This window comes from Cupressus sempervirens, chromosome 4 (assembly GCF_028749045.1).
Source record: "Cupressus sempervirens isolate cs-2001-9-10 chromosome 4, ASM2874904v1, whole genome shotgun sequence".
Classification (NCBI taxonomy): domain Eukaryota; kingdom Viridiplantae; phylum Streptophyta; class Pinopsida; order Cupressales; family Cupressaceae; genus Cupressus; species Cupressus sempervirens.
The window spans coordinates 319,710,555-319,734,542 of NC_143121.1; the positions used below are offsets into that span (position 1 = coordinate 319,710,555).

The 23,988-nt window shown below is 38.1% G+C and overlaps 1 protein-coding gene across 2 annotated transcripts in view; it reads right to left on the bottom strand.

Moving 5' to 3' along the window:
• The window catches only part of LOC149561315 (uncharacterized), a 126,444-nt gene extending 102,736 nt beyond the window's left edge, over positions 1-23,708 (bottom strand). The window contains exon 1 of one of the 2 annotated variants that reach the window (XM_089825081.1): positions 23,401-23,708. In XM_089825081.1, coding sequence (XP_089681207.1) covers positions 23,401-23,491 — 91 coding nt within the window. In that variant the 5' untranslated portion in view covers positions 23,492-23,708. The remainder of the gene's footprint in view (positions 1-23,400) is intronic. The other variant, XM_089825082.1, reaches the window with a different exon arrangement.
• Positions 23,709-23,988: the final 280 nt, after the last annotated feature.

Consider the following 23,988-nt stretch of genomic DNA (forward strand, 5'->3'; position numbering starts at 1 on the left):
TTGTGCATGTGTGTTGGGAGCACAAAATTCAGTTAGTTATAAATGACTAGCAAGTTAGATTCAGCATCTCCTTTGCTTGATATATTCTACCTCTTAGTATATTGTATCCATTGGTCTATGGTCCTTCACTTAGTTATCAGGAAACTCCAATATAAAAATAGGTACCCCATTCCCACAGTTTCTGAGGATTAGACTTACATGTAACATAGAGGAACTCTTATTCATGTATTTATCTAGCATAATCGTAATTTGAAGTGTATTCCCCGAATGTTCCTCTCCATCTAGGACCTTTTCATTAGTTGGTTGAGATCATCTGCTCTTATGTACATTGTATAGAAAATCGTTCTTTTCATTCTGTCTGCCACACATTGACCAACACAGGTTTTGCACATTTTTGCAATTTCTTGTGTTGTTTGAAGCGTAGAATTATACTGTTATATTTTTTCATTGGACACCGTTATCTGTTGCAGAGGTTTTATTTTATATAGCTTTTGGTTGACTTGCTCCATTCGTAATACCTTGGCTACAACTCTTTGCAAACTTACCATACTATATTTAATTCCTAAAATATTTAGCCTGATGCATATTTACATTGTCATGTGACCAAAGTTTGTATATTTTTACTACAAACTGGTATTTATTGTATCCCTTAATGATCAGTTTCTATATTTCAGAATTTCTATAGTTCTTATTTTCACCTTGAACCTGTGTGGTGCATTCCAACCTCATTTTGTCAATTCTTCTTGTCTGTTTTTATTTGTGCCTCTCTTCCTAATGGAATGTCCTGCTCCTCATCTTTTTCTTTAGCCTACTATGTTGTCCTTTTATATTCTGCAGTGTTTATTTTCTTGTAATTTTCTCTCATGTGAATTCTTTCTATTTGTGTGTGGATGGTGACTTTTGTCTACTTGTGAGTGTAAAACATGTTCAAATTTGTCAGTGTAGTGGATTGGGCAATTTTCTGCAATCTTCACTTATTTGTTTATTTGAAATTACCAGTCTGTTTGTGTCAAGACAATCTGTATCATTCTCTTCGCAATGGCTAGAGAAATGAATCAATTTTCATCAAGTTTTCAATTAAAAGCTCTTTCCCAAATGGAAGGCATCAACTCCTTATGGAAGGCATCAACTCCTTATGGAAATTGCCTTTTAGGTGCCTACCAAAAATGGTATGATTCTTCAGAATGATGGGGCTTCTGCACAAGCAGCATAATGATCTCTTTATGGGATATATTGGATTTTGCCCAAAAATAACAAGTCCCACAACACAAGTTATTTATAAATAGTATTCTATATATAAAATACGTAATTGCAATTCAATGTAGAGAAAATTGTATCAAGGATTTATGATCATTATACAAATGATATTGAAAACAGAACACCCTAAATTCACTTGTATCCATTTCACTGCATACTTCTAATAGCTGATCATATTAGGAATTCGGTGGAAAAGCTTGATAGGATGCTGGGAGAGTTGAGACTGTCCTCCTCAACTAAACTCAAGGGCACATAATGAGTGTCCAAGTCATATGGCCCCTTGGGCCACGAGAATGGCAGGACGTCTATCATCTTGTAGTTGTCGTATTTAATGACAGAACCAGTACTGGTGCATCTTTCTATCAAACATTTTCAAATTGATCCCAAATATGATGTCTGATGGAAATCAGATAAATAATTATTAATCTTATGTTCCTTGTTAAGAGGATCAGAGATATTCTTCCTCAACCAAGGCCAAAGGCATGGAATGAGCCTCTGAGCAGAACCCTTAGTCCATCCATCTCGCGATTGGCATACTTGACGAGGGAAGACCATTACTGCTGCATCTTCTTAACAAATTTATATGGAGATTAATAGAAGAATACTTGCATACCAGTTACTTTCTATTATATTCTTTATTGCTGTTATTTTATACACCGATTCTTTTCTAATTCAAACATGATAGTTTGATTTCCACGAGGTTTTGCAAATCCTCAAGACCACAAGATAGATTAAGCATCAATAAGTAATTGTGAAAGATCCCCACCCAAACCCGATCCAATTTTTCCATTTTGTTTGGTTTGATGTATGTTTTGGACTCCCAGGAATGGTGATGTTTCTGAGTTCGGCAATTCTGATCTGACTTTGGCTGAGTTCACTTTGATGCTTGTTTATGATAACACATTACAAATGATTAAAGGAAATGACCATGCAATGAATCAAAACATGTACAGCTAAATGATATGGCAAAATATGAGTTTATTGTTTACTGCTAAGACTGAAAAGAGAGATTACAGACCTATTATCAGTCACAAATCAAACTGTAACAATTCAATCCATAGGTTTTAATGCCATATAATCAACATGTATCACATCCAGATGTTAGCTAGCTATTGTAGGCTTCTGTAGACCACTTTGGGACTAGTAAATGACCACTTTAAGGTATGATATGAAGTATGATCTGCAACAGAAAGACTGATATTATCGTACACGGGTTTGATATGCAATTTCCAGCCATCATATTCAGTGCCACGAATCTAATATGCACTTTCAGCCACTATATCCCTTCAGATATGGTAAGTTTGAATGACACTGTAATTTGATTTTTTAATTTGATTCCAATATTGAAAACTAAGAACTCAAATGACTAGTACATTGTGATCTTGTTACACCAAACATCTGGAACCAGATTACTTGAGCAGATTACAGATTCACACTGAATGATATTTCTCATCAATGCTTTGGCAATATAAATTGCAGAACTAACTATAAAGAAGCAAAGACTGAGTTTCATAGTCAATATTAAGGCATTGTTATATCTCAAATCACATGTATAGGAACGAGAAATGTTACAGTTCTGGATCCACATTAGCTCTCCAAGCGGTAGGCAGCAAGCCTCTATTTCCCATTGTGACTAGTAATTCAACTATGCTTTTCAAACCTCTGATTTTGTCATCTAGCACCAACCTTAAGAGCCTTCCAGGTGATCTATGTTGTTTAAATCTTTCTCAAATATTGCTTATTTATTTGTTGCTATTGTCAGTCCCAATTGTAGGGACAGATTTATCAATTCAACCCTTGTACAACAGTTATCCTAGTATAGCCATGACAGTCAAACAGTGAAGGCTGAACTTCTTTTGAGATTCTCATGCATGGCTCTGAATACATTCTTGTCACATTAAATGAATAGACAACTATTGTTGCTAAGAACACATTTTCAGTCTACTAGCCTTTTGTTTGTTTATGATCCATAGTCTTAGTTTATAGTTAATAAATTATAATATTAGCTTATCCACCACCTATGAGCATCATCTAATTACAATGAGTGCTAAGTGTTCCATTCATTCTCATGAGAGATGAGTCCTTGTGAACTATTACTCATGAAACATGGGTCAATGAGTTTGACTTAAAATCTACAAAGTTGAATCCGCATAGCAATATCATAATTTGACTTGCTGTGGAAAATATCTCCTACTTACTAATAATATATTGCCGTGTTGGGTAGTTAATGGTTGGTTCTTATGGGAAAAATGGTTTTAGAAGCTAAAAAAGTGAAGGTCTTTTGAAAAATAATTGAATATTGTAACTGATATAGAAAATATAAAAACAATATAATATTTGTGAAATTTTATGTTACTTAAAAATGCGATTCTATATTTTGTTTCCATTTTTTAATCTTGTAGTCCACATGTTCATCAATGTATCATCAATGGCCTTTAGCTATATAAGCTATAGTCTTATTCTAATATATGTCCTTTCCCCTTGCAGTTGAGCTGTTGGGTACAGGTTTGGACCGCATCTAAATGAAACTGTTCCCTTGCTTATTAACTATTGTAAAAGTGCATCTAAAGCTGATGAGGAGCTAAGAGAATATAGCTTACAGGTGTTAAAAGAGTTTGGTTGTAGAGAAATTATGTATTTTCATCTCACACTATTTGTTAACTTAGTGGTTCCATTTTAAAAGTTCATATCATCTATATTGAATGTATATGTATATTTTGTGAAATGCATCTTCAGATTTCATTCTTCAAATAGAAAACCCTGATTATTCAAAAATCTGTAAATAATCACCTTAAAGATGCAATTTGCAGGCATTGGAGAGTTTTGTCCTATGTTGTGCCAGAGATGTGGCTGTTTATTGTGATACGATTTTGGAACTTGCTCTGGACTACATAAGCTATGATCCAAACTACACTGATAATATGGAAGAAGATACAGAAGAGAGTAATGGAGAGGAGGATGAGTATCTTATTTGCTTGAGAAAATTTAATTTTTGCAAATGGTGTCTTTTATTTTCATGTAATTATGAATTTTATGACCAACATGTGAATACTATTCTGTTGATGTAGAGAGAGTGCTAATGAATATAACGATGATGGGGATATCAGCTGGAAGGTTCGGAGGGCAGCAGCTAAGTGTTTGTCTGCTGTGATAACATCTCGTCCAGAAATGCTATTAAAGTTGTATGAGGCATGTGCTTTGAACCTTTCTCAATTGTTGCTGGGAGATATTTATCATTTTCATAAAAGTTGACTCTATTTGTCCTATACATTTGCCATGTTTTTTGACCTTTGTGTGCCCAATAATTTTGGCTTAGTGTCTCTTCAGAGTTTATGATTTACCTCTAAAGAGTGACAAATATGGCCCTTTGTCTTTGTTAGAGTCAAGAGGATACATAAATTCTATTCTCTTGGCATAACACTAACCTGCTAATGTTATGCACAAATAGGAATAAAATGAGTTTGAAATGATATATATGAGTTGTTACCTCATTTCAAAATGTGGTTAGCTTTAGGAATTCTTTTATAAGATGTTATATGAAATGATTGCTAGCTAACACCTGCCAAGGAAACATAACTTGCTTCTTCCCACAGTGAATTCTGCTCAAGGTTTTGGCATTGTGAAGTGTAGCCCAATTCTTTATGTGCCAATGGCAATACTGAGAATGCTAAAAGATGGCATGGTTACTCTCGTTGATGTTATTTCTTTGTTGATAAATATACCTATTGCATTTTCCTTGGTTTGTTAAATGGGAAGTAATCTAAGGGGAGAACACTTTGTTATGTTTCCAAGTAAGTGTTTTTATAAATATAAAATGATAGCATTATTTAGACTTGCACAATACGCCAAATTTTTCTTTGCTTCAAGCGACTTGGAGGGGTGACTTGGTGAGCTGACTCGACAAGCCGACATAGCGAGTGGACTTGGTGAGCGAACTTAAAGAGTCAACTTGGTGAGGCGACTTGGTGAGCATACTTGAACAGTTGACTCGGTGAGTCGACTTTGGGAATAGACCTAGCAAGCCGACATTGTCAGCGGCCTTAAAGAGGCAACTTGGTGGGGCAGATTGGCGAGCCTACGTAGAGAGCCCCACTTGGTGAGACAAGATGGTGAGTCGACTTGGTGAGACGACTTGGAGAGCTAACTTGGTGAGCAGACTTAAGGAGTCAACTCGTTGAGGCGACTCAGCGAGGTGACTTGATGAGCGAACTCAGAGTCAACTTGGCGAGCGTACTTGAACAATCGACTTGTTGACATGACTTGGTGGGGTGACTTAGCGAGCCCACCTGGCGAGCGTACTTGAACAGTCAACTTGGTGAGCCGAACAAGTGAGCTGACATGGTGAGTGGGCTTAGAGAAGCAACTCAGTGGGGCAACTTGGCAAGCACACATAACGAGCCAACTTGCCGAGGCAAGGTGGTAAAACCACTGGGTGAGCCGACTTGGTGAGCTGACTTAAAGAGTCGACTCGTTGAGGTGACTGGGTGGGGGTGACTTGGTGAGCTGACTTAGAGGGCTGACTTGGTGAGCGAACATAAAGAGTCGACTTGGTGAGCGTACTTGAATTGTCGGCTTGGCGAGCTGACTAGGGGAGTCGGCTTGGCGAGCTGACATGGCGAGTTGGTGGGGCAAGTGGGGGTGACTTGGTGAGCTGACTTGGAGAGTTGGCCTAGGGGGTGGACTTGGTGAGCGAACTTAGAGAGTCGACTTGGCGAGCTGACTTAGGGAGCCGGCCTAACGATCTAATATGGTGAGTGGGCTTAAAGTGGCAACTTGGTGGGGCAAGTTGGCGAGCCGACTTAGCAAGGCCACTTAGAGACGCAACATGGCGAGCTGACTTGGTGAGCAAGCTCGATGAGCGGACCTAAAGATTGACCTTGATGAGGCACTTTGGTGGGGTGACTTGATGACCAAACTCAAAGAGTCAACTTGGCAAGCATACTTGAACAGTCGACTTGGTGGGGTAAGTTGGCGAGCCAACTTAGTGAGTCCAATCAATCAAGAGGAAACAGTTGAGAGCTTAGAGTGACACAATTTTCAAATGATCATATGAAATGAAATGGGCGTGTGAGTAGAAAGAAACTAGAAAGACATTGTGTACAGATGAAGGCATGAAATGGATGGTTTTGGAGCACTCAGCATAGACACTCAACATTCAATACATATCATCATTCAAGATCAAATGGGTGTATGGGATTATATGCATAGTGAATAATAAAGGAGGGAATTGAACCCTCCCTGAGGCTCACAGTTGTTGAGGTCCACTTCAGCAATGGCCCTTCCTGTGAAATTGCCGTCTAAAACCTTTCTAATGAGATAATGTGTTATGAGCTCTTCATCAGTGGGATGGAACGTGAATCCAGGAGGCAGTTGTGCATCACCCATATCATGAACCGAGCTCATAACACATTATCTCATTAGAAAGGTTTTAGATGGCAATTTCACAAGAAGGGCCATTGCTGAAGTGGACCTCAACAACTATGAGCCTCAAAAAAAATTTGACCAAGCATTGGTCGAAATTTCGACCAATGCCTAACAGTTTTCTACCAAGCATTGGTCGAAATTTCGACCAATGCCCAGTAGTTTTCTATTTCAACCAATGCCCAGTAGTTTTCTACCATGCATTCTGCAGTTTTCTACCAAATTTCAACCAATGCTTGGCAGAAAATGTGCTAGCAATTTCAACAGTTTTCGACCAACTAGTAGGTTGGTCGAATTTGGTCGAAGTTTGGTCAAAAACTGGGTCGAAATTTCGACCAATAAAGGTCGAAAAATGAGCCCAAATGTACTAGTGAAAGCCCTTTGCAACTAAATGAGCTTTGTACTTATCCAAAGTACCATTAGATTTATATTTGATTTTGTAAACCCATTTGCAGTCTATAGGTTTCTTCCCTGGTGGAAGATTAGAAAGGACCCAGGTGTTATTCTTCAACATGCTCTGGTGTTTAGATGTCATGGCATGTTCCCACTCTGGAATTCCTTTAGCCTCGGAATATGTTTGAGTTTCAAACACACTATGAATGTTGGCCATGACAGCAAAGTTATCAGACTCTGTAGGTTTGCTCTTTTTTTGAGCAGTTCTCCCATCAATGAGCTCGTCATAACAAAAATCAGCAAGTGTCTTACAGAGAGGAGAACAACCAACATTAGTATCAGGAGATGCTTGGTGTTCAGGTTCCTCATCACAAGAATCTGAATCAAACTCAGGTGAAGCATCTACAAATCGAGGTGATCCTGCAGGAAAAGTTGGAGGTGTCTATACAGGGATCACTGGTATAGCTAGAGCTACAAGAGCTACTAGAGCCCTCCCATAAGGTGGACCTAATGGAAGCCTAACTCTGAAATCATGAGCCTTCATAGGCTGGTCTGCAAGATCAGGAACAAGAGAAATAGGCATGAATGGTTCTTGTTGCTCATCAAAGACTACATCACAACTGTACAGGAGACGAGATGTCTCAATGTCAATCAACCGGTAGGCTTTGTGAAGACTGTTGTATCTAGAAAGCATGAGTTTCTGACTCTTGGCATCCAACATGGTGCGTGATGCATCACCGCGATGCATCGGGGATCCAAACAAAAGCAAGGGAGCCAAAAACCTTTAGGTGACTAATTCTGAGCTTACGACCTGACTAGGCCTCTTTCAAAGTTTTACCTTTGACTGCCATGGTAGCGGATCGGTTCAAAAGATAAACTGCAATGTTAACTGCCTCTGCCCAGAACTTCTTCGGAACATGTCTATGTTCAAGCATGGATCGAGCCATCTCGGCGATTGTGCAGTTCCATCGTTCAACTACACTATCCTATTGCAATGTGTGGGTGTGGTTAATTGGCATTTAATGCCATGAGTATCCAAGAGGCTAGAGAATTTATTAGAACAAAATTCTCCCCCATTGGCAAACCTAAGAGTAATAATAGATTTACCAGACTCTTTTCCAACTAAAGGTTTAAACTTCTGAAATGTAGGAAATGTATATGATTTCTTTTTAAGAAAATACACCCACATTTTTCTACTGAAATCATCAACAAACAACAGAAAATACCTCAACCCAAGAACAGGAGAAGTTTGTCATAGGGCCGTAGATATCAGCATGAACAAACTGAAGTACCTGAGAAGCTCGCCATGAATCGCCGCTAGTGAAAGGTGTGCAATGTTGCTTCCCAGCTTGGCATGCATCCCAAACTCCAAGCTGCTGAATCTGAATCTCTAGCAAACCGAGGAGAAGCTCTTCCCAAGCAAGTTGAGAGAGATAATGCACATTTAAGTGCCCATATCACTGATGCCAAAGTGAGCTGACAGAAGACTGTTGAGCAGCCATAACTAAATCCTGAGAATCACCAGAATCAATAAGGCAGAAAAGACCATGATCCTCAAGACCCACTGCAACAATTGATTAAGTCGCCCTGAAGGTACACTGATGTGAATAGAAGGTGACATCCAACTGTGGAGAATGTCACAATAACTAACTAACTGAAAGTAGATTTAGTTCCATCCCTAGAACGTACTACACATCGAAGAAAATGAGATTCCTCCCAACAGACTGAATCTAAATGTTGTCTTTGCCAACAAAGGTGTACTCTTCTCCACCACCAAAAATAACAGAATCTAAATAAGACTAGTGTCAATAAACCAATCTTTGCGGTGGGTGAAATGATGAGAGGCACTTGAATCAATGTAGCAGGCAGATGACTTCACATGATCTACAGGCCTTTTAGCCATAAAGGCATAAAAGGCAGATTCTTTTTGCTCGGTGTGCTCTGCACTGTTCGCTTTGGGTTGTCAACCAGATGGCTTAGACTGAGCGGTTAAGCGTTTTCGATATGCAACCTTCATGTGACCAAACTTGTGGCAATAGCTGCATTAAATAATCTTCTTCCGAGAGCCTTCTAAAACTGGAGCAGAGGACTTCTGCTGAGAAGACTGTTGAGACTTGCCTCTGTCCTTCTGAAAGCATTTGGCAGCAAAGGCTTGCTCTATGGAGGTGAACCTAGAACTGCTACCGAACTATTGTTTCCACCAATCTTGCTGAAGCAGAAGTGTGCAGAGATCAATGAACTTCAGATCAACACTAGAAGACGTGATGTAGAGTCTTGATAAAATGCTCGTAGGACTTTGGTAAACTTCGGAGAGTGATAACCACAATGTTCTCTTCCTCCATCTTGCGACTGATGGCAAGCAACTGATCATGGATTTCCTGAATCCTATTCAAGTGAGCTTGGAGTGAGGTTCACCCATCCATGATAATGGGAAATAGAGTGTTCTTCAAGAAGAAAGCTCTGCTTTTGTCAGAAGTCTCATGAAGACCTCTAAGATGTCCCCATATCTTGACAGTTGTCTTGTCGGATGGAATCTGAGAGAGTTGATCATTAGCTGCAAATAATTTGAGAAGCATCACCGCCTCCCGATTATTCAAATCTCATGAATCTTGATCAGTACCAGTGGTAGTTGGACACTTTGTGATACCCATAACATTCTAATCGGTATTCCGACATTCAAAATTTGCTATGATCCACTGCTACCGAATGCCATAATTCTGACCATTGAATTTTAAATCTCTCTCGAGCAGAATATTGGTCAATGATGCCATAGCACATTCTTCAATGAAAAAACATGAAAATCAATGAAGGCACATTCTTCGAGGCAAAAAATAGAAGACCCAAAAAAATTTAAGGGGTACCCAAAAGAGAGCTTGAAAAAATCAAAAAGAATATGCTATCAATTTCTGGGATTCGTTGGCTCGAAAATTGAGGCACCCAGTAGAACCTAACAACCCTATTGAGCTCTCAAAAAAACCACCAAGAATCTGTAATCTGAAGAAGAAAAATTTGAGGTTGAAAACTAGTGTTTCAAGCAAAACCCTACCCAACTACAAAATGAGCTCGAAATAATGGCGCATTTGGATGAAATCGTTGTAGAAATCGACCAAAAACAAGCAGATTGCTAAGGCGACAAGTGCTAGGTGAAGGTGCGACAATATTTGTAGGAAAAATCGAGAGTAATGCAGATGTTTATTGCTCCAAATGTGAGAAAGAAAGAATCTCGTCGTGAGCTTCCATACACCAAATAATGACGCCAGATAGATTGCACGAAATGAGGCGAAAAAGAAACAGATTTCAGCAGTCAACCAAGCTCACGATAACCAGACATGATTCAGAAAAAATTGCGTAGGTTGCAAATAAGATGCGATTTTTCCAGTCGCAATTTTGCAGAGTAGATCAAAAATCGCAGCTTGCGGACATGTCCAGTTCCGAATTAGAAGAAAATGCAATTTATGCCTCAATTTGTAGATGGAACGAGCCCTTGAAGAAACTTGAAAATAAGGCAATACATTGCGTCTTGGAGAGACTCAAATGCACAAAAAATTGCCCTAAAATCCTACTCGCGATTTTTATTAGTCAAATCTCTCAGAACGGAAATCCTAGTCGAGTTTATGAGAGATTTTCAGAAAACCTTAGAATTAGTTTCGAAAAAAATTAGCAAATAATTTTGAAAGAAATTATAAATTTTTCAAAAAAAATTGAAGTATTGGCTTTGATACCATATTACAAAGTAATTAGTAAAATACTTGTTTGTTATTAACAAAGACCGAGAGGTCTATATATACAAAAGAAGGGAACGATGTTTCCTTAGGAAACAATCGTAAAGAATAGAAATTGTCTATTCTAGCTAAGAGAAAACTAACAGTTATCTATAGTTAACTAAATATTAAAAACATTATAATAGATTACAAATAGATTACCATTAACTAATAATAGACATTTATCTATTATCGTAATATGGATATGGGATATAAGATTGTTAAGAAGGATCATAGTTTTGATCTAGCCAAGCTCCAGCACACACAATTAGCAGAGAACCTGGGAGCCCTAAGGAAGGCCAAGAACAATTAATGTAAGTTTGGTTCTCTCATTGTCTGCATATTCTTTTGTGTACAAAATTCATCCCCTACAATTGGAAATGTAGTTTGGGATAAGAAGAAACCTATTAGCCAGCACATCAACGAGTTTATCAGTCAAAGGGATGAGAACTTTGAGGCAGTTATGGATGAATATTTTGAAGAATTATGTAAAAGATGAAAAATAGGTTCAAGATCCATAAGTCGATAGTAGACCAATATTATAAATGATATATGTTTCTTAGTGGATAGTGATTACACCTATGTTCAAGCTGTCATACCAAGAGTTGCATGGGTAAGACCTCTCCACTATGAGGTGAACATTTATGAAGTGTCAGCAGCAATCACTATGTTATTGACTAAAGAGATTGATAAAGATGTCCAACCATTTGGCACTTATGAGACTACAAAGATCAAGATGTTGATGTAGACAAAGGTTCCAAACTTAGACAGGAACAGAAAGAAGATGATAAAGAATCTAGAAGGCACATTTGGTGAAGCCCCAGTAACGATTTCTGAAGGAAAAGGAGATCTTAGCAGTGAGGATGAGGATGAAGGTGATGATGATGATGATGAAGGAAAAGGCAAAGAGTTAGTTGATGTCGAGCCTAAGGCAAACGAGGGTAAGAAAATTGTTGTAGTAAACCCCAAGGTGAAGAAAGATTTGAAGAAGGTGATTACTAAGGCTACAACCACACCATCTAGGGTCACCAGACAAAGGTCTTGGGCAGCTAGCACTGTAGTTGCCAAGCCACTGGAGAAAGGAATTGTAAAGATCACCAAATCTGCACTAGTTACAAGTGCAACAAGAGAAAGTCCACTCCTAAGGAAGCAGAGCCGAGCAAATCAATAAAGAAACCGAGGAGAAGGCTCGTGGTTAAGAAGGATGATGAAGAAGACGAAGCGGAGAGGACCGAGTGATGACCTAAGTCAATTCATGATAGCCATTCACAAGAAGCAACAAGATCTAGATAAGGTATGTGGGAATATAAGGAATAGTGCAAGACTATCAGGTTTTCATTTCATAAAATATGATGCACTAAGTAATGCTGATAAAAGCAGAGGGAGCGGTGTTAGATATGATGGTCACTTTTGAGTACACACCTATAGAACTAGGAAAGTTGATTCCTGAAGAATTGTATAATAAGATTGATGCTAAATGAAAATGGGCAGTAACTACTAAAAGGCAAATAAGGGATGCCACATTAGCTCAAATTATACCTGAATTGAATAAAAGTCAGATTTGTTTAGCCTTGAGAGAATACACAAACAAGTTTGTACCAAAAAGAAGAGCATATTTGGTACTGAAAATAAGATAGAAAGTGTGATTGAAGCGAACAAAAATGTGTGGAAAGTCTATAGCTTGATGCTTCATGATGAGGATGACAAGGAAGAGGAAGAAAAAAAGGCTGGCTAAGTTGAGGTAGACACTACTGAAGATTTTGATGATGGACAGGTAAATCTTGGTGATACCTTCAACAACCTGGTACAATTGAGTGAAGGGAAGACAGAGACTATAACTATTGATGATGATCCTAACACTAGTCCTATTCAGGAAATGACAGAGACAGCACAACAAATTGTAAGCCAAGTTCAGACCAAGTCTGTGCAGTTGCCAGTCCATGCAAAGCTGTTGGACTCTAATCGTGTATTAGCGCAAATAAAATATATCCAAAGATTGAGACACGGGTGGCAACTCAATTGGTTGAACTTGCATCTGCCCTTGTTGCTATACCAAGCCAAGTTGTCAGCCAAGGTAATGCACAGGTTAGTATTGTCGAGCAACGGGGTGTGCTAGTCAATACAGGAGAGATCACACAGACAAATGAAGCCACAGAGGGCAATATTGCAACAAATATTGAAGGAAAACAGAAAGATGAGGGCCAGAATGTTCAAGTCAAGCAATCTACTACTGGTTAAGTGAGGCCACAAGCCTCAAGACCTCGCATTGAGGGAACAAAGCAGGCAGGACAGCAAAGTTCTACAATTGAACTGAAATCCACAGGTGAGCAGAAGTCAAGTGAAGTGCTGAAGAAGGTCGAGGACACAAGAACTTAGGTTCAGAGACCAAGTATGGAGTTACAAACACAAAGTTTGTTGTTACCAGTGCCGAGCTCCAATGCTCCTGATTCTAAAGGGAAGAAAATCAAGAAGAAAAGAGTGCAGTTCCCTATTGCATTTCAAGCTAAACCTGTTACATCTGATGAAGATATTGTTATACCCGATTGGTACAAATCAAATTTGGCAAAGGAGCAGATGAAGATATTAAATGAATTGTTTGCAAGGCAGGCTAAGCAAGCCGAGTTGGGGAGAGAACATCAACAAAAGCAAGCACAAAAACGGGAACTCTATGATATCAAGGACATATTTCTTGATTCATTTGTTGTTGATAATTTGGATGAAAATGCTCCCATTGTTGAGTAATTGATTAAAACTGTGTAGAAAGTAACTGACCCAAACATAGATGCAAATGAAAGTTTGATGCAATGGTCAGAAAGAAAGTTTGAAAAGAGAGTTATGGAGAAGGTTGCAGCAAAGATCGTTGTTAGACACGTAGAGCTGTCAAACCTTGTAATAATTTGGAAAAAAAATCTCAAAATGTACATACGTTGTTTAGAAAGTTGTGTGATGCTTCCACATTTACAAAGGATATAAAGGGGAGAATGGATAAGCTGGAGGAAGATTTACAGCATAGTGCCAATACACTGACAATGGACGCAAGTTCTAGTGCAGTACATTTATCTAAGCTAAATTTTCAGCAAGGGAGGCTCACTAAATTGACTGCAGAATATAGCAGAAAAAGAGCTAAAGTTATATCAATTCGAGCTATGATAACACCTCATTTAGAGGTTATGCAAATAAATTTAAAGAGTGCAAAAGAGTTAGTCCAGATAGATCCAAATCTGTCAGTTGCAGATAGTTTGGTGGATCTAGAAGCTATTAAATCCATACGGACTAACTGGGACAATACATTGGTACAATTTTGCAAGTCCACAAACCATTTTTGGATAGGTATGGTTTCACTCCTACACCCCAGCAGCAAACGTGACAAAAACAAGGGCGAATGTAGATATGCATGATCAAAGGTATGATACAAGATGCACAAAATCATTTGCATTGACATTTTTGAAATTTTGTTGCGTTTTGGAGTAATAAGCTGTTGGTTAAGTCTAATACACAGACATTTGTATACAAAAAGATTTTGTAAAAGATTTTGAAAAATGCAAGTGTAGAAGTCTAGGTGTGAACCAAGTAACAGTCATGGCTTATATCCTAAGGGGGAGTACTTATGTTTCAGTTTTGTAATGAAAAGTTTTTGATCATGACAAAGTGTTTTTGCCACTAATGCCAAAGGGGGAGATTGTTGAGCCCTCAGGCAAAGCTGTCTATTAGTGGCAAACACTTAGTTATTCACAAGGCAAGATTGGTCAGTCATCACTGCGACTGAGTCATCCTATACAAGTCGAGCCATGTACTAAAGACTTGTACATAATTCAGTTAAGTGTCGAGCAGTAGTTACTGCCGAGCAAGACAGAGGTTGTCAAGTAGTGATTGCCGAGTTTCTCTGAGAAAGTTTAATGTCCCTTGATTCAGCTCTTTAGGTTTCTGGGATTGTTTACTTTAAAATTCAATTGAAGGAGACTTTCTCTAATCCATATTTCATTTAAAATGCAATGTTGGAGTCTAAAACAACTATCTAATAATATTTATTGAGCAAAAGGTCTATGTGGTCCTTGATATCTTTGATATCTTCTTAATGTTTATGTGCTTCTAGATAGGCTGTTCCAATCTAGTGCAACCTACCCTTAGTCATCAGTTGATTATCTCCAAGTGACATTGAAATGACTCTATCATAATTTGAACTAAATAGACACAGTCACTATTCCAGAATTTTGATATCACAATCATACAATCTGCAAGTGCCTCTATCGTATATCATTTTCTATATATTATATCTTTCTCAGATTGTTAATACCATCGTTATTATACTACTTTTTCATATTTTATGCCCGGAGAAAGTTTGCTTGATATTTGATGCTTTACTATGTGAAAGAATCAATGTCTGAAAGATTTGTCCTCTTTCTATTCATGGATCTTACTCACTCATATCGTGTTCATAGAAGTCCAATGCCGCTGGAATCAAATATGAATATATGATGTTTAGTCTAGAACCCAATTGTTCTCCATGTTGGACTAAATAAAATTTCTGACCGATAACTTTTAACTTTTCAATCAATGTTTTCAATGCTTATTGCACAGAGTCTCTGATTGACAAGATGCGATTACTCTCTTCTTTGGTCGAGAATAGTTCTTGCTCAGGATATTATTCCATTGTTTTGTCTTGATACATAATCACCAAATGCATCCTTCGACCAGGGTAAATATGTTCAAGACATGACACTTCCAGCTTGCTATCAATCTCCTCTCTGTGATGGTTTTCATGATGCCCGAAGATGGTGGATTTGGCTAACTCGTATTCCTTATCTTCGTTGGCAGACTAGGTGTGGATTATCATTACCCCCTTTGGCATCTTCTCTATTACTTATGCCATCACGTGTGTTTGTTCCTTATTCTTCTCCAATATCTTTGGTATGCGTGTATGCATGTCCATATGAATTAGATCTCCATACCAATTACTATGGATAGGAGTTTTATAGAATTCACTATATTCCAATTTATATTTTAGTTGCAGCTCAACTCTTATTTTCATTCTGATTCGATGTCTCATAAATTTGTGAGCATATCCTAGTCACAACATAAATCTCTACCACTTATCTACATGGGCTTAAATGCAATGCCGGAGGCTTATCTCTATCTCTCAGCTTGACTAATATAGGTCAAGTCCCTGAAATCTTTTGTCTAATTCTCCTCCCAACAATTGAGCATGCTATTTTGATCCTCTTATATGGTAATGAAGAGGCATGACTTAGAAGGTTGCAATCCCATTGTAGTTGCCAGGCAAGGGAGACCAATTTATCATTTTCTCTTTGTCATGTCCCCAATTTCTGCCCTTCCTTAGTGACAACATTTCTAGCAGGGTTGGTCTATTATCTGGTTCCCATAGGCCAGTAGAGCGTAGAGGGAACCAACCCAGGGGCTTTGAGAGTCATGCATGAGCTTCCCAAGTAGTTTGGAGCAGTAGACAACAATTTCCTACAATTTAGGAGGGATTCCTAATTTGTAGGGATTGACTAGGAGTGGTCTAGGAGGCATTTGGAGACCTCGGCAAATGTTTTGGAGACTTAGAGTGCATCTCCTATCTCTCCTATTTTTTAGGAGGCATTCCTATTTTTTAGTAGGAACTCCCAATTCAGTGACAGTTCTCTTAGAGGTGCACACAGTAGGGGAGAGTCATTGGGACTCAATTTTGGTTGATTGGGGCTGTCTCCTACGTTTTAGGAGCATCCCTAGATTTTAGGGATGGACTGCCAGTTGACCCATCTTGTCCGGCATCAGTCACAGACAGGTGACAAGGTCAGATTCATGTTCGATTGGTCATTTTGGGCCTTTTGGGACCATTTGGGAAATATTTTAATATATTTAAATATTTCCTAAGTTGGTGATTAAATAAATTAAAATAAGGTTAATAATATAACCATTTTGGAGTAATAAGGGGGTTCTGGCTTCAGTTGATTAGGTACACCTATGTTTTATAGCTCGTTGGAGAGGTCTCGAATTATTATACATGATTTTTACTATCTGTAGACTTTTTGGTGCCTTCAACTATGGAATTTTAATAAAGTAATGTTTTTCCTATAGCATGGATGACTTTAATTGGGAAAATGTTATTTTATTATATTTTATTTAAAGGGCAAAGTGTAATTTCCCTTTAGGGTTCAATTTATAGTTGGAATGGGATATAAGGAGATGGAGACCTAATTTCTTATTATCTTTTGCATATTGAAAAACTTGTTTTTGTGAATTGGCTCTGAGAGAGCAATTCTTCATCTAGGACGCAAACCCCAGGTTCTGGATTGGCTGGGACGTAGCCCTCAGCAGTTATTGGCATTGGATTCTTCAAACAGTGTGCGTGGCTATCAGGGATAGAGTACACCATTCTTTATTGTGAATTCAGGTTGCAGATTTATGGTTTCAGCGTTGCAGATTGATTCTTTCAACTGGGATGTGATCCTTGCAGTCTTAGGGCCACCATTTGCAACAGGTACACCCCACGTGGAATATACGGAATGCTTGTATTCAGGCACAGATGTATCCTTGATTCATGTTCATTATTCACCATCCAGTTTGGCATCATTGTTGGATATCAGCAAGGGCATCCATCGGGGATCTTTCACTCTTATATTGTTTATAAAAATTAATATTATAATATAATTTTAGTTTAATTATATTTAATTATAATCATATTTTCTTATTTATTTAATGATGCTCTTTTTTAATGTTATTATAAAAATAATACTTATATCTCTATTAGGTTCTCTTGTTTACTAATAAATTATATTACAACTTATTATTTAATTGATTCAGTTTTTTTTTTTTGTATTATTTTATTATTTTATTTTTCTTATTAAATTCTACTGGCAAAATACGGGACATGACAGATTGCAATACAAGCCGAGTGTTATAGAAGCCAAGAAAAGCAATATATGTCTAGTATAGTTAAGGTCAAGGGACAACATGAAGAATAGTTTGGGCCGAGAGCTAGTATGGTATAAGTTCTAAGTAAGACAATTTTGCATAATTGTTTGGAATGGCACAGAATCCTATGTAAACTGATTTTGTCAAGTTGGAAGCGTGTTTTACAAATCGAGGAGCTAGTCAAGGAGCTGAGTACGCGTCCAATAGAGGATCATCAATCCCTATGTAAGGCAATCCACCAATCAAAAAATTGCGAGGACTAAGAGGCAAAGGAATGAATCTAGATTGTTGGCCATGATCTAGAAGCTTCATCTAACAACTATTTAAGAAGGGTTTAAGACCTAGTTCGCGTGTGTGGAGCATATGTGATTAAGAGTTTGGTTGTATGCGAAGTAGAAGGTTAATCAGGCAGAACGACTGAGTGGTGCAATGAATAGTTGTGAACAGAATTATTGAAGATCAATCACAGAGAGGTGATAATACCAATATTGCATGGAGGAGATCTGAAATCAACATTGAAGTGCAAACCGAAGAATCGGGTACTGATACATTTTGACAGGTGTTCCAAGGTTTAAATCTCTTAACAAAATGGCTTTACCATGCTTTTGTAAATCTCCTAATAGATTACTCACTTAGCTGTGATGTTTAAATCCTTTAATCAAGGTAGGACTTAACAGCCTTGTAAGTCTTTAACAGGGCAGACCCCTCATAGCGTAGATCATCAGAAGTGATCAAACATTGTGGCCTTAACAGGCGCACTTTATTGCTGCAATTGTGAAGATTTTGTAAGTGTCGTCCCCACCGCAGTTTTACCTTCACCTTGGAGGGTTTTTGCGTTACCAAATCTTTGTGTTAAATGTGTTATGTGTTTATGAAGTTTCATTCATGCAATTAGAAGTTAGATCTGATGTTATGTTGAAGCAAATAAATGCATTGATATGAGGTTAATGTTCAAATGAGGGTTTATGTGAAGTTATCAAATATGGTTCATGTTTGAAGAGTTAAAGTTTTATAGATTCTGATTCACTCCCCCCTCTCAATATCTCACTTTCCCTATTAGATTTCCAACGATAGGTGCATCACAAGAAGCACACAATATTTGTCTCTTCATCTCCAACCTTGGTACTAAAAAAATATGCCCCTTGTAAATGATGAGATCATTTACAATTGCATATCTATCATCTGACATTGTCACATCAATAATACCAGTAGCCCATATGTCCTTAGCATGCTCAGCAAAAATCAAGTATAAACAATCACCTACAATCTCTCCAAAAGAACACAAGTGGGGTCTCCTCGATAAAGCATCAGCAACAATATTCTTGTTCCCTTCATATAAGCAATATCAAAATCATAAACCTAGAGCTTACCAACCCATTTTTGTTGACAATCATTGAAATCCCAATTAATGAGAAAATGGTTCAGGTTGTTATGATTGCTTTTACTACAAATTTTCTGCATAAAAGGTGCTGCCTAAACTTAGTTGACACATACATGATGGCTAACATTTCCTTATCATAAATGTTGTAACTTGTAACTCTACTCTATCCCCCTCAATATCCGACTCCCAAACTCTATAGGATGCTTGTCCGACATCAACACTGCACTAAGCCAATCTTTCAAGGCATCACATTGTCTCTCAAAAAACCTAGTGAAGTCAGGTAATGCAAGCACTGGGCACGAGCTTATCAACTCCTTAATTGATTAAAACACTATTGTGCCTCCTCGGTCCAAATGTAAGCCCCACCATCAAATCTATGAGAGGTGTTGCCCACTATGAAAACCCTTTCACAAAGCATCTTTAGAAACTGCTTAATTCAAAAACTCACTTAGGTTGCATAAGATTCTTGGGTGGAGGCCAATCAATAATAGTCTGGATTTTCTCTAGATCAACTCTGACTTCTCTACACCAATAAAGTGCCCCATGTAGAGAAGCTTTATCATCTCGAACTCGCACTTCGACTCTTTGGTGTACAATGACTCTCTTTCTAAAATGTCTAGCACCTCTTCTAGGTGTCTCAAGTGCTCCCCCAAGTTCGATTGAATACCAAAATGTCATCGAAGAAGATCAAAACAAACCTCTGCAACTCATGCTAAAACACCTTCTTCATGCAAGACTAAAATGTTAGGCTGAATGACATAACCAAAAACTTGAAATGCCTCTAGTGACATCTAAAAGTCATCTTCTCCACATCCTCCTCCCCTATCTGTATCTAATGGTAGCCAGCTCTCAAGCCGATCTTGTTGAAGTAACAAGCCCTATGTAACTCATCAATTAACTCTAGCTATTTTTTATTGTCTTCTTATTCAAAGCAAGGTAGTAAATGAACATGCAAGGAGTCCCATCTTTCTTCTTAACCAATACAATTGCAAATGCAAATGGGCTCTTACTAGGTCCAATGGGCCCCATGTCAAGCAACTCCTTTATTGCCTTCTCTATCTCATCCTTGAGTCACTTGGGGTATCTATATGGGGTGATGATGACAGGTTTCGCACCCTCCTCTAGCTCAATGGTGTGCTTAATACTCCTATCTAGTGGTCTAACTGGTGGAATGTCACTAAACACAATACATGCGTAGTCAATATCTTCAGACTTTGTGGAGGATAATCTCGCCCTTGATGCTCAATTGGGCTAGGTATCAATGCACTCTACTACGCACTCTACCTACTCACGTTGAATCAACCTCTCCATCATCCTCAAGGATACTATACAGATGCTCCCATCTATTAAAATTCTCAACACGTGCTTTCTTCCATCTACCTCAAACCTCATCTCCATGGTGCGCACATTGAATTAGAATTTAATCATGTTAAGCCATCTCATCCCTAGGATGACATTAGTCTCACCCAAACCCACAACATAGTAATCTGCCTGGAACTCATAGTCATTCAACCTCAAGGGGAGGTTGAGAATCGTCTTGATACATGTCTGCCACCCTCACTCTGAACCCCTCAAACTCCTATGTCTAAATTCCATGCCCAGTCACATGCCTTTCACCAAAGAAATTATGGGTGACCCCAATGTTAAGTAAGGTGATCACTTGTTGCCCAGCTAAGACCACTTTAATCTTCAATAATCCCTTTTTCTGAATAATAGAAAGACGTGCCATGGGTTTCTCATCTTCTTACTCTTTTATTGACCCCTTTAATGCACTATTTCCTTCACTATCCCAATGCTCAATCTGCTGCTCTAAAATTTCCGAACTTGCATCATCCCCTGAAAGGCATTCCATCTTGTTTGCTTTCCCCTTTGAAGAACACGTGTTCGTAGATTCCCATGGTTCCTTGCATTTAATGCATAATTTTTTGCATCTTAAGTCATTTAGTGACTAATCGTTGGGTTTTTTAGATGATTCCTTTTGTTGTTTTGAAGTATTATGAAATGATTTCCTATCCTTATTGCTTGGGAAGTGCTTGGAAGAAGACATGTTTCTCAAATCAGCATTCTCCATACTCCTAGCTTTTCTCAAGGCAAACTACAATACTGGCGGGCGGGTCAAATACTAACCCAACTGTACAAAGGATCCGAAAGCCCCACTACAAATAAAATTGTCAACCTCCTCTCAAAGATATATGTCACCGTTGTTGAAAACCTCTAGAACTCAGATATGTAAGCCTCTAAGGATCCATACCGCTTGAGTTGTGCAAGCTCCCTGAAATATATCTTTGGCTCCTTGCGCTCAAAGCGCTCAATGAAAACTATTGGGTAGCTCATCATTGGACGTAATGTAGTGATGTCCCAAATTGATCAATTTGTGGTACCACCACTCATGATATGCAATCTAGGTTTAATCGCCTCCTCCTCTAACATAGGCCTCAAAGAAGGGTCATTATCTAACTCATGCACCCAAGCACGGCCTAAACATCGATCTCATCCATCAAAATGGGGCAAGGTCAACTCGCCCACAACCTGCTGGAAATCCTCGTTACCTTGTCTAGCCCTGTGATCTGCTCACCCTATTCAACCTGACATGAGTCTCTTCTATCCAATAAATTGATCTACGTTCAATAATGCCCTAACCTCAAGTGCTAGGGTCATATACTATGTGTAAGAATGTCAGATCTCCTCTACCACTGAAATTTGTAACTCGTTCCCTTATCCCTGTAACTCTGCATGTAATCTCTATTTAAGGAGTATCCTCTCCTTTGTTTAATATTGAATGTCATTCACTTATCATTTCAGTATGGCTCAAGGTGGACGATCATGTTTACAAACAAGTTATTGATTATGATGTCAAAAGTGTTTCTAAGTTGATAAAGTAGCTGTAAACTGCAATGCAAACAAAGTGAATACTTCCAAAAAAGTGACATGGTAGAAAGGTGTATGCTTATCACATATAACTATGAAGGAACTGGAGCCTGAAACTCCTAGGGATACAGACAGCTCACAATCTATGATTTTCCAAAACAAATTATGGATGGCAGTCCTACAAGTACCTCCCTCCCCTCCATTGTATAGTTCAGTAGTGGAATCTGTGCAACCACCAATGGAAGGTGTCTTGGTGGAAAATGTTAATGTTGGCAGTGGTTCCTCTTCAGCAAGGTTCTTGGGAAAAAAATAACATCCTCTAGCTCTCCTACTGGCAGATCCAAATCTGCTACTCCCTCTTAAAGTTAATTATTCTTGGCCGCTGGGTTCGACTCAAGCGGAGGGATGGGATATTGGCACAAATATTCTGCAAATACTGTTGGATACTATTGATCAATCGCTATCTGCATCTCCAATCTCTCCAGAATATGAGGAAGGGGATGACACCAAATGGTGTACGAAAGTAAATAATAGGAACGTAGACTCTAAAAACTATCTTTAGACATATGCCTCTTCGGTGTGATTTTAGGCTTGTTCTTAGAGTAAGTGGTTTAGCAATGTCCTCAATGCTTCTTATAGTGCATCTTTATCCTTTCTTTCATAGCTTAATCATATCATACAAAACTGTAACCAATCAAAGAGAAAGAAGATGCGAAAAAGAAAGCAAAAAGCACTATTTAATGCAGCGCAACAAATTTCAGTCCAACGTGCCGTGGTCTACTAAGACATTCAAGTGCTTATTATTGCAATGACCCAAATTCAAAACTCAGCTGTCTGGTGCTCCTCAAAATAATGCAATGTCGCTTTCATGAAAATTGAATTTCAATGCTCTCCTCAAGTGATTCATAAAAGAAGGTTTACCATATAGCTGAATAATCAACCAAATTTCATATTCAAGAGCAATTAAGAACCCCGGTTTTTATCATGGGTTTGTACAGGCTTATTGCTATACTACACTATGCAGTGTCTTGATAAGGAATTGTCTTAAAGAAGAAAGTTGTGGGCTTTGATCTTTGTGGCAATTACCTACACGAAAATGTCATGAAAAAAAATGTGGGTATACAGGGAGGCAACTGGCAGTAACATTCGATATAACATAGTGAGACGAGCATGTTACTCCATTTATTTTACAGATCAATCTGCAATGCCCGATAAAAGATCAAGGGAAAACAACGCAAGCAAAACACATAGTAGTCTTTATCAATATAAGACACTACGCAATATGAAAATTCAGCATTATCTGTGACTAATTGAATATTGTATTACAGAAAGACTTCAGACACATAGCTGTATCAAAAGAAATTTTGGAAACATGGATGTTACAAGTCTAGTAATTAAACATACATGAACATGAATGAGGTGGAGAAGCAGAAGCCGCGAAAACGGTTGGTGTTGTGATCCTTCGCAGGACGAGTTTGGCAAGCTGTTTCGACATCTCAACATTGAGTTCCAAATTTTTGAGTCCTGCTCTTCGCGTGCGTTTTATGGCAACTAGTTTTAAATGGTTAACGTGTGGCTTCTTAAACCCTCGCTGCCGGGCACATTTTCCACTTCAATGTTTTTGCATTATGATTAAACCCCTCTTCCCTGCCATATTTAGTTCCTGCCTTGGCAGGAATACTTATGCATTCATTCAATGCAACTATGACATTAATACAAATTAATCAAATCAAAGTATTTAAAAGATTATATGAGATTTCAAATGTTTATATCTTTTTCTTATTTTTCATTGTTTTATAAATCACATTTTTTATCCATTCTATTGGTCCATACTATTTTTGGTGGGGGAGAAAATTAATTTTCTTCAACAAAAAATACAAATATTTTCTAACTTCCTCTTGCATTAATGAATGTATTAATTAAAACTTTATATTTTCCACATTTGTGACAAGTTGATAAGATTTTATTTTTTCAATGATTTTATCTTCCACC